This window comes from Patagioenas fasciata, chromosome 20, assembly GCF_037038585.1.
Source record: "Patagioenas fasciata isolate bPatFas1 chromosome 20, bPatFas1.hap1, whole genome shotgun sequence".
Taxonomy (NCBI): Eukaryota; Metazoa; Chordata; class Aves; order Columbiformes; family Columbidae; genus Patagioenas; species Patagioenas fasciata.
Window position 1 is genome coordinate 1,371,663 of NC_092539.1, and position 11,301 is coordinate 1,382,963.

Sequence of the window (11,301 nt, forward strand, 5' to 3'; positions counted from 1 at the left end):
CACCGGCGCCTTCTCTCTCAGCGGGACGCGGAGCCGCCCCCATGGTGGAAGCGACGGCGGGGAGAGGGGCCTGGCCGGGAGCTGGGGGCGGGCACGGCGGGGAGTGGCCGGGCAGGGCCGGGAGGCAGCCCCGGGTGGGCGGTGCCGGTGTTGCCCTCGGCCCCAGCGCTGCCCCCCGTCCCCGAACCCCTCTGGCTCGGCCGCCAGCGCTCCTGGCACGCAGACCCGGAGTGCGGCGGGTGGGTGTCCCCGCTACCCCCGCCACGGCGAGACCCCCGCCGGCTCCCGCCCGCCGTGCCAGCCCCATGGCATCCCGAGCCCGCGGAAGTGTGGCCGGGCTCCCCGGTGGCCGCCACTGTCCCCTAGGCCAAGCCTGGCTCGGCACCCAGCACCGGGCACGGCCCCACACTGGTGTCAGCATCCAGACCCGCCTCACGTGCAGAGACTGTGCGCTGTACCCAGAGACCTCATGGGGCCCTGGGGGTCACTCAAGGGTGCCTTACAGACACCCTTATAGGTGTGACCCCCTTATAGAGACCCTGCAGTACCTAAGGATCAGAACAGTGACATCCTCAGGACACAGAGACGCTATAGGAACAGACCTTGTACATCCCAGCTCCCACCCGCCAACCGTACAGCGACCCTACCGCAGAGCCTATAGCGCCGCCAGCAGTGCCCACGGACTTGTACAGCCTTGGCAGCGTGCGGTGCTCCGCAGGGCGCTGGGGACGTGGCCGGGGAGGGCTGGGCAGGGCCCCGGGCGTGGGCAGGGTGCGTGGGCAGGCGTGGGGCCGCTGGGTGTGCAGGCAGCCGGGCTGTCCAGCGGGCAGAGGCTGGGGTGTCCCCGGGCCGCCCCCACCCTCACCTAGCACTGCTCATCCCAGGAGGGCTCTGCAGGGTCTTGCCTGGACACTGGCTGGGACCTGCACCCCACAGCAAACCTTGGCCCATGCTCACGTCACCCCATGGCCTCCCCCAGCCTGGCTCCCCACTGCTGTGGCTGCAGCCCCCCCGCCAACACCAGCGGCCCACCGCCCATCACAGCCCCCTTCCCTGGTCCCCACCAACAGGGCAACACATATCTACAAAGGGGAGGGACTCGGGGGTGCCAGGGGGTCCCCACCCCGTGTTCACATGATGTCGTCCAGGAGGTTGGGGCTGGCCACCCAGTCCAGGGTGCGGGGCTCGGAGGCTGCCATGATCATGCACATGAACTGTTTGCCCGTCCTCTTGTCAATGGGGTAGATGGTGGTGGGGGTGAAGCGCTTGTTGCTCTCCACGAAGTCGCAGAGCTGCTCGTAGACGGCGGGGAACTCGTGCCGCAGGAAGACGCCGCGGATGCGCAGCTCCCGCTGGATGTTGATGAAGCAGACCTCCCGTGCCTTGCGGCCCTCCTCCCCCTCCTTGTCAATGTCCGCAGTGCCGGGCGGAGGCGTCAGGATCAGTGTCTCCATGTCCCGCTCCTTCTTCAAAATCTTCTTCTCGGGGCTGGAGGAGGCTAAGGCCACCTTGGCATATTTCCTGACTGTGGGCACCTGCGTCTTTGGCGACGGCCTCTCTGGCACTTTTTGGGTGACGGCCACGGTTACATTCAGGAGGAAACATTCGTCAGGGTCGTACTGGTTGCCCGTCTCCCGCAGCTCCCGGGCATACTCCCCCAGGTTGTCTGAGTAGCTCTCCAGTTCCCGCAAGGACAGGTAGGTGGGGGACATCAGCAGGCTCTCCAGCCCAAACTGGAGGAAGTTCTCGGCCGAGCCAGCGTTGGGGAAGCCCAAGAAGAGGACACCACGGCCACGGGAGAGGTAGCCCACCTTGGCGATGCGTGAGAAGGCCTTGTGCACCTCGGCGTTCTCCCGGCAGAACTGCAGGACGTGGCGGCAGACGCTGCCCACGCGCCCATAGACGCAGCTCTCCTTGTGCGTGTCCCAGTCCTCGCGGCGGCAGTGCCGGGAGCAGTAGTACGTGTAGCAGCTGTGGCATGACTTGAAGTAGAGGCAAGCGTTGAACATGGTCTCTGTCCGCCGGCACTTGGCATTGGAGCACATCATCATGTCGTCCTCCTCTGCGCTCAGGTCAGGCGAGCAGTTCTCTGGTGACTTCTCAAAGGGGCCGACGGACACTGGGGCAGGCGGGGGGCGCGGTGCACCGGTGCGGGAGCTGGGACCCGGCTGCTCCTTCATGGGTCGTGGTCCCTCGGGCACGCTGGGGGGGACCCTCCTGCTTTCACCCCGTCGGGGGGGCCCTGGGGTGTTGCTGCTCAGGAGCTGCTTGAGCTGCTCAGCGAGGCTGTCCCTGTCCCCGGCGCGGTGGCCCGGTGCTGGTTTGTAGTCAATGACGAGGTCGGTGATGAGCTCATCCAGCTGCTCCAGACTGCGCTGGCGCCCGGAGCCGCTCTCCCTGGGGACAGGCTGCGGGGCGCAGGGCACAGCATAGGGACCGGGCTCCCGCCCCCCATCCAGCACATCCCAGCTGGCCGAGCGCCTCTCGCTCCTGCCCAGCCCGTCGGCGCGGATATCGTTGTCAGTGATGGTGATCTCAGGTGTGACGTACCAGGAGCGGCCCGGGAGGCCACGGCCACCATCAGCATGCATCCTCTCGAGGATGGAGCTCTCCGAGAGGGACAGGGCGGCGTAACGCTTGGGTGAGCTCGACAGGTTGATCACCACGGGCTGCCGGCGCTCCTCGGGGGATAAGGCACGGTGCTGCTCCTGGGCGAGCAGGTTCTCGTAGCTGCGCCCGCGCTGCAGGACCTCGTCCCTGCGCACCGCCGGCGCCAGGATGTTGTCCCAGGATTTGGAGTAGTGCTGGCTCTCCCGGGCCAGCCGCGGGGGGGTTATGGCGTAGCCGCCATGCCAGGAGGAGAGCATGGCCTCGCGCCCGGCCGGCTGCGGGGCGAAGCGCGACACCTGCAAGGTCTGGTAGGGCAGCGCAGCCCGCTCGGGGCAGTACCAGTCACTGAAGTGCAAGGGCTGGGCGCTGCGGGGCGGGGGGCACGTTCGCGACAGCACCTCCCGCTCCCGGTACTTCCCATAGTCCTCGGCGTAGAAGACCCGGGCAGAGGAGCCGAGGGCCGGGTACGTCCGAGTGTCCTCAGCGTAGAGGGTTTTGACAGGGGTGCTGCGGGGGGCGTAAAACCGGGGCTCGTCCCCATAGAAGGCACGGGTGGGCGCCTCCTGAACCGGGTAACCCCGCGCCTCCTCCACATACAACGTCCGGGGTGGCATCGTGTGGACAGCGGCTTTGGCAGGGTCCTCGGTGTAAAAGTGCTGGGGGACGCTGTGGCGGGTGGGGTAGGGATAGCTGGCGTAGCCGGAGCTGCGGAGGGGCATGGCGGGGCTGGGGCACCGCGCCGGCTCCTCTGCGTAGAAGAACTTGGTGGGGACGCCGGGGGCCGAGAAGGTCATGCAGCCCCTCTCGGGGTACTCCCTGAACTCCCGCGACGCCGGCACCGGCACCGTCTGGTACGCCAGCGCCCGGGGGTCTGCCTCGTAGTACTCGCCAGGGTAGGGCAGGAGCGGGGGGTCCCCGCTGTAGGAGTCGCTGGGGGTGGGTGTGCGGGACGCAGACGCCTGCCTGCTCCCCGGCACTGCCAGGCTGCGGGCAGCCCCGGGCGCACGGGGCCAGCGCGGCGGCTCCTGCCGGCTCTGGGCAGCCCGCAGGCTGCGCGCGGCGTGCACCAGCACCGCCTCATCCGGCTTGATGTCCATCCGGCACTTGACATGGGGGCTGGCGCCCACCTTGGCGCCCGGCCCCTCCTCGAAGCAGTTGCTGCCCAGGCAGACCGGGGAGATGCGGCTGACACTACTGCGCTGGGGCTGCAGCTTGATGGGGTGCACCTCGTTTGCCAGCGCCCGCAGTGGGACCTGGCTCTCGCGGCGCGGGGAGGGCTCGGGGCGTGGGGGCTCCCGCGCCACCCGCAGCACCTCCCGCCCACGCCGCGCCGGTGGCGGCGATGCCGAGACGGCGATGGGCACCGGCGTGAAGGTGGACTTCACCCGCGGCGCGCTCTTGGAGCGGGCGCGTCTCTTTGGCTCGCTCCTCGGCTGGGGGGCTCTGCTGGCGTAAGGGTCCGGCTTCGGCGGGGCCCGCCTGCCCGGCGGCCCCGGCGTGAGCTCTGGGGTGCCGGGGTGCGGGCCCGGGCGCTCCATGGCCGGGGGGGTGCCCAGCTGCTCGTCCAGCGACTCGAGGAAGTCGAAGCTCCTGCAATGGCGCTTGTTGAAGGGCTGCGGCTCACGGGGCAGGGACGAGGACATGGAGGCGTCACATTGTGGCAGGGTCTGGCAGACAGTGGAATCCCCAGGGGCTGCAGTGGCCACCTTTATGTCTTGGTACACCGTAGACACCAGGATGTCAGGCGGGTCTGTTCGTGTCATCTTAAAAGCAACTCTTCTCCTGCCAGCTTCCCTTCAGACAGCCTCAGAGGAAGGCAGCCAGCCCTGCAAGAGAACAGACGAGGCACCTGAATCCCTGCAGGGACTCAGGGAGCTGCAACGGCACCGAGTAAATCCCCACAGCTCCTGGCTCAGGGGCTGTTTTGGCCACTTCTTCAGAAATGAGGGTTCGGGGCATCCCAGCCTCTTCTGCTTCTGTTAATAATCAGATCCTGACTGGGGAAGAAGCTGGAAGAATGCTCTAAATCCGGGGTGCCAATAAGGGAGCGGATGACAGGGCACCCATGGGCGCAGCAGGCACCACAGAGCAGCTGAGGGCAGTGCCAGCTCACCATGGGGAGAGGAGGCCACTGACCACCCTGTCTCTGTTCGGGGGGTGTATGACACGGGGACCCCCTTGCAGCATCATGGCTGAATGGCCCTGGGGAGACTCAACACCAGGGTTTCCATGTGCCCAGGCTCCCGCTGTGATCACCTGAGTGGCTGCAGGGTCTCCTGGGATCATGTGCACCCACACCACAGCACACGCTGTGCCCAGCACCGGCAGGAGCATCACCCAGGGGTGGGTACCATGAGCACCCACCGTGGCGGATGGACAGCCCACGCAGCTCTGGGGCGCTGGGGGGGATGAGCACCCTCCCCATGGCAGCTGCCCCACAAATGCCCCTGCAGGTGCCAACTGTCCCGGCTGCTGCAGCTGCCTCGCTCCCCGCGACTCCTCTGGGGCAGCATGGGCAGCACCGGGGGCTGGCAGAGCAGTGCTGGGGTGGGCACCCCAACCTCACGTGTCAGCAGTGACTCCGCCATGGCTTCGCACAGCTCCGAGCAGGACAGACCCTGGTTGCTCCACACTAACCCCATGCCAGAGGTGCTGTGCTGACTCAGCACCTACTGGCTTTGTCCACTCCCATGTCCTGTGGCGGCAACATGTCTCCTGGGCTTGAGAGTGAGCAGGATGACGGGAGCAGCTCCTGCGTGACACAGGGTTTGGCACCAGCACCGTGCACCCCACCTGCTCCAGAATGAGACCGCAGGAGTGGCCAGGGCGGGCAGCGTCCCCAGCCACATGCATGACGCAGCTGTGTGACGAGGGGGGACATCAGCACAAGCCCACCCAGAGTGACCAGGGGAGCAGATGAAGCGGTTTGCCTGCAGGACCTGGTGGGTTGTGGTGCTGATCTTCACCAACAGCCCAACAAGAGCTGGATGCCAGCTGCCATCGGCACCAACTGTACAACCGGCTTTGCCCACAGCGGGGCCACCTGCCCGGCTTTGAGACTCATCACATCCTCTGGGTGCTTGTTTTTTTGGCCACCTGGCCAAGGGCCCCAGGAGCACAGGTGGGGCCAGCTGCTCCGTGAAACACTAAAGATGCACAGCAAAGGCCAGCAGAAAGCTTTTGGCTTTAAACAGCAGCAGGAGACCACAGGGGAGGTATTTGTGGGAGGAAAGGAATCGACTTTATTTGGCAAGATGCAGTATTGACTATGCAGAAATGGGGAGGGTCCTCCCTTTTTACCCAGAAAAAGCCCCCAAATCCAGGAGGGACAGACATGGGAGCTGAGGTGAAGCCTGTGGGGCTGGGGTGTCTGTCCCTCGTGGGGCTGGGGGCAGCTTGATGCCAGGAGGAGACGGGGACCCCAGTGCCTCCAACGCCTGGGAGCTGGGCCAGATCCGGGAAGCAGCACCCACGCTGCAGTGATGCCAACAGCAGCGCTGGGAAGGCCATCCCCGTGGTGTCGGGGTGGCTGGGGGACAGGGAACCACAGCCCAGGGTCCTACCTGGTCCGGCGGCAGCAGGGAGGGGGTGGCGGGGCTGAGCTGGCCGAGGGCCCCGCGGTGGCTCCATCCCAGCACTGCAAAATAACAGAGGCACATGAGGGTCCCTGGAGACCCCCGGCCAGGGCAGAGGGGCAGCTGGGGCCATGAGATGCTTTGAGGGGACATTGAGCACCTCGAGACACCCCCTGCAGCTGCAGCCCTGCCGAGCCAAACTGAACTGCAGCCCAGCGAGGTCACTGGGCGCATCCCTGTGCCCTGGTGACATGGGCACTGCATCCCACGGGCACTGGCACATCCCCCCACCCACCTAGCAGTGCCCCCCACCCGCAGAGCCCCATGAGGCCGTGGTGGTGGGGGACCTGAGGACAGCGTGCTGCCGGCGTCCCCAGCACCGCCTGGGGTTGCCATGGTTTCTCCAAATTATTCCTCCTCTGCAAGGACAGCGTGGGTGCGTGGGGAGGCTGCCAGGGTGGCGGTACCGGGGGCTGGGGAGACGGGGGCTTTGCGGCACCACGGCGAGAGCAGAGCACCCGCAGAGCTACGGGCATCCTCTGCCCATGGCGGGGGCACCACGGTCCCACACCCCACCTGTTCCCGACAGCGAGTCCCCTCCACAGGGAGAGGATTCCACATCCCCTCTGCTCTCCCAGCCCCTGGCTGGCGGGCGCTGGGTGCCCTCGGCAGGCACTGGTCTCCCTGCCTGGGGTCTCCGTGCTGTGTCACCCCCGGGATGCTGGCACCGCCCGGCAGTGGATTCAGCGCTGCCGATCCCCACGGAGCTGCCTGCACAGGAGCCACTCCTGGGGGACACACAGACTCTGGGGACCCAGCCAGCACTGTCCCTACATCCCACCCCAGCCAGGGCCCAGGGGGTTTGTCACAGAGTTCCCCATGCCCCCACTGCTGCCCAGCCTGTATCCTCCGGCATGTTTGCAGTGCTGCTGAGGGGCTCCCAGCCAGACCCCCTGTGCCAGCCTCCAGGACCACCCCACAGCTTGGCCTGGTATCCCCACAGAGCCCAGGGCCACCCATGAGCCTGCCTCCCACCCAGCACCCAGCTCTGCGCCCATTGCTGCCCTGGGCCCTGCCTGCAGCCAGGGGCTGCCCCCGCTCCCACCCTAGCCCCCCGCTGCCCGGCACGCTGCCGCACGGAGCACCCGGCTGCAGGCAGCGCCTGCCCGCGGGGACAGCACAAGGAGGGTGGGCGCTGAGAGCGACCCTGGGCTGCCGGAGCCCGTGGAGGCTGCCAGGAACTGGGGCGCTGCCAGCACGGAGCACGTGCAGCCTGCTCTCAGAGCTGCGCGGTGATCTGCCGGTGCGCACTGTGCTGCCCACCCGCTGCCTGCACACGCTGCACCAAGCACACTGCCCACACTGCACTGAGCACTGCCAGGGCACTGGCCCCCAGCCTGCACCCACTGCCGTGCGCTACCAGAGTGCCACGTGCTGCCAGCACACGGCCCTCACGCTGCCTGCACACTGGACGGAGCACAGTGCCCAAGCACTGCCCCACGCCTCGGCAGCCGCTGTCCCCGCTGTGCCTGTGCGTTGCCCCAAGCTTCCTGCACACAGCCCCCTGCCCGTGTGCTGCCCACAGCCTGCCCTTGCTGCACCGGGCACTGCCAGGGCACTGCCAGCTTGCTGCCTGCACCATGCACACAGCAAGGGTGCTGCCTGCACACCCTGCCCTGAGCACACTGCCCCGTGCACGCTGCCTGGGCATCGCTGCACACCCTGCCTGCGCGCTGCCTGCACGCGTCCCACTGAGCAGACAAGCAGTGTGCTACCTGCCTGCACACTGCCTGGCTCACTGCACTGGGGATGCTGCCGGCACTGCCTACACATGCAGTGCACTGAGCACGCTGCCAGCACGCTGCGCTGCACTGAGCTCCTGCCTGTGCGCGGCCCTGCGGGCACTGCCGGTACACCGGCGGCACCTGAGCTGCCCTGAGCATGCCAGTGGTGCCCGCATCTGGAAATCCGGCCAGAGCGGCATCTCCTGTGCACTGTGAGCGCTGTGCTGGCGCAGGCGACACCGGCGGCACTGCCAGTGCACTGCTGCGGGTGCAGTGCCTGTGCACACTGTGCCGTGGGCACTGCCAGCCCTCGGCCCTGCTGTGCACAGGCCTGTCACTCCGTGTGTGCACCGGGATGACGGTGACAGCCAGTGCTGCCTGGGCACTGCCCGCACAGGCACTGCCCACAGCGACAGAACCCACTGCCCCCGGCCCCTGCCCTGTGTATGTGACAAATAGACCTTCCCCCCCGTGCCACCCGCAGGGCACCTCCCAACACACACAGTGTCCTGTGCCCCATGCCCCTCCAGCATTGCCCCCTCATGCACATGGCAATGCTCCTCCACACACCCCCTGTGCTCCCCCAGCCCTGACCATGCAGCCCTGTGCCCCTGCCATGCACCCCAGCTGTGTGCCCCTGGCACCCCTGCACCCCCTCCACCCCTGCCCTGAGCCCCCAGGCTCCGTGCACACAGCCCTCCACGGTCACAGCCCCCCTGGGTGCCCCAGTACCCCCTGCTCTGCCTGCACCCCTGGAGGGGTTCATCCTGCCGAGGGGGGGCAGCACCCAGTCCCAGCCCAGCAGGGTACCCCCGGTGCTGGCACCCAGGTGAGGGGTGAGCAGCACCCCAGGGGCAGTAAGGGACACCCCGCCCCCAGCCGGCCCCCGTCCCCCACCCTGGGCAAGGGGGGGGACCCGGGGGACTGAGGGACCCCGGGTGGGTGTGCAGAGCCCGGGCCGGTTGCGGGGTGCGTGAGGTGGCCCCCGGGAAGGCACCGGAGGGAGTGGGGCTGCTCCGGGAGCTGCCGCCGCCGCGCCCGCAGAGCCCAGGGTGGTGGCCCCGGGCACCCCCCGCGCTGCGCACCGGCACCGGGCGGCACCGGGCCCGCTGGGCCGCGCAGGGCCCTGAGCCCGGCCCGCACCGGTATCGTCGGAACCGGGGCGAGATGGCCCGGCCCGGGGACTGCGGCGGGATGGGATCGGGATGGGATGGGAATGAGGATGAGAACGAAGATGGGGATCAGAGTGAGGGTGGGGATGAGGATGGGGATGGGGATGAGGATGTGGGAGACGGGGAGATGGAGTGCGGTGGGTTGCGATGACTCGGCCCCAGGACGCAGGATCGGGGTGGCCCCAGGAGGGCTGGAAGGACGGGATGGGGAGGGCACAGGGGGATGGGGTGGGTTCGGGGATGTGGGGCGCTTGGGGGATGGAATAGGGGGCATGAGGGGCGCATGGGGGTTGGGATGGAATGGCCCGGGAGGGTCTCATGGGGATGAGATGGGGATGTGGAACACGGGGCCATGATATGGGAGCTCGGGGGGGGCATGGGGGATGGGATGCGATGCGATGATCCGGAGGGTCGCGGGGGGATGGCCCGGTCGGTGTCCCCCGGCAGTGCGACAGGCCCCAGCTCCCTGCCCGCCCCCCTTACCTGCTCCGCGCCCGCCGCCCCCGCGGCCCCCACGCCGCATCCCCGCCGCGCTAGGCTGGGGCTGCCGCCAACCGGGGGGCCATGGCCCGGCCCGGCTCCGCCCGATCCGGCACGGCTTGACTTGGCTCGGCTCGGCTCGGCTCGGCTCGGCTCGGCCCGACGCTCCGCCGCGGCCCCGGCTCCGCCGCCGCTTGTTTTCACATAAATACGGCAGGCGGAGTTACCGGCCGGGGCCGGTACCGGGAGCCACCCACCGGCACCGCCCCCGGCCCCGGTCCCCATCACCGCTCCACGGTCTCCGTTCCGGCTCCGCTCGGCCCCGGTCCCCATCCCCGCCCCGGCAGCATCCCCCGCCCACTGCGGGACCCCCGGGCAGGTCTGGGGAACCCCCAGCGCACCTGATGCCGTCCCTCAGGGCGTCCCCCCGCACCCCAGGTGTGGGCACCCACGGGACCCCTGGTGCCCCAGACAAGGCACCAATATCTCCCGTGCAGGTGCCAGATGGTTCAGCCCCACTCGTGCACTGTGAGCCCACCACCCCCGTCCCCGTGGGCACCTGCCCTCCTGCCAATAGCCCCCCACTGCCAGCACCCCCTGGGCTCGTCCCCACGGGCACCATGTCCTGCCTGACCTTGGCACATCACCGCGGCCCTGCCCAGCCATGGCCAACCGGGCAGCAAAATCCCCTGATAAGCTCCTCCGTGGAGTGGCCTCGTTTTCCCAGAGGCGCTGGGGCTGTCTCTGCCTGCGGCGGCCAGAGCCCCGTGAGGGGATGGATGCTCAGCAATGCAACGGGCAACATGCCGAGATTGGCAAAGGCAGCATCCAATTGCTCTCAGCACACAACAGCCCCAATGCTGGAGCTCTGCCTCAATTTCCCCATCTCCCACCTCCTTGAGCCAGCCCCCATGCCCACAGCCCCGCAGGCACCGCTGCTGCAGCCAGGGGTCCCAACACCTGTGGGTGCCCCAGCCTTGGCACTGGGGTCCTGCCAATGGCTCCGAGCCCAGAGCTGAGCTCGGCCGTGCACCCCGTGTCTCTGCATGGTGGGTGTGTACCGGGATTTGCTTGGTTCCAAACCCCTCCATAGCCAAGACCTCTCTCTGCTGTGGCACTGGGAACATCCTTCCACAGTCTCCTGTGGCTGCACTGGGCAGAGGAGCACTGGGGTGAGCGTGGGGGCAGCAGCACATGGGTGTTGCTGTGACTCCTGCAGGAATGCAGCCCAGGCTGGTGCATTTTGCCTTCAAATGCCCCCTGTGCTCCCAGAGACGCTGGGGACACCGCCAAGCCCACCAGGCCCAGCAGTGGATTGAGCCTCAGGAACTCACTGCACAGATGAGTGGGGAGCAACAGCCGGGCGGGGGGACTGGGGAGCCAGGTCAGCTCTCCCCGCTGCACAGATGGGGCTAAGCAGCCCCTCGAGCTCTGGGTTCTCACTCGGTCAGGTCCCACTGTCCCCCCAGTGCTTCCATTTTCCTCCCTGCAGGATGCAGCACTCAGGTTGCTTGTTCGGCTGCTTCTGCTGCCCCCGGCTTCCTACCCCTGCAGCCCCCACCGCCCCAGCCGCGCTGCTCCATCTGCTCCCCGCCTGCTGCCGGCCCCGCGCCAGCCAGCCCCGCGCCGGAGCTGAGCACTGGCGAGGCTCGTGATGTGGGCGCTGATGCACACAGGAGC

General features: G+C 68.1%; 1 protein-coding gene across 2 annotated transcripts; it reads right to left on the minus strand.

The window, feature by feature from the left end:
* Positions 1-588: 588 nt before the first annotated feature.
* AJM1 (apical junction component 1 homolog) lies at positions 589-9,909 on the minus strand. 2 transcript variants are annotated; one of them, XM_065853972.2, is made up of 3 exons: positions 9,625-9,909; positions 6,174-6,247; positions 589-4,436 (listed from the first exon to the last, which is right to left on the minus strand). In XM_065853972.2, the coding sequence occupies exon 3, from the start codon at positions 4,371-4,373 to the stop codon at positions 1,131-1,133; it is 3,243 nt and encodes a 1,080-aa protein (XP_065710044.2). In that variant the 5' UTR covers positions 4,374-4,436; positions 6,174-6,247; positions 9,625-9,909; the 3' UTR covers positions 589-1,130. The 2 variants fall into 2 exon arrangements, with proteins under 2 accessions (XP_065710044.2, XP_071673511.1); XM_071817410.1 differs by lacking the exon at positions 6,174-6,247.
* Between the last annotated feature and the right edge of the window lie 1,392 nt (positions 9,910-11,301).

What these genes read in the sequence shown, in the direction of transcription:
- AJM1 (XM_071817410.1), bottom strand. Translation starts at nt 4,373, where the DNA reads ATGACACGAACAGACCCGCCTGACATCCTGGTGTCTACGGTGTACCAA.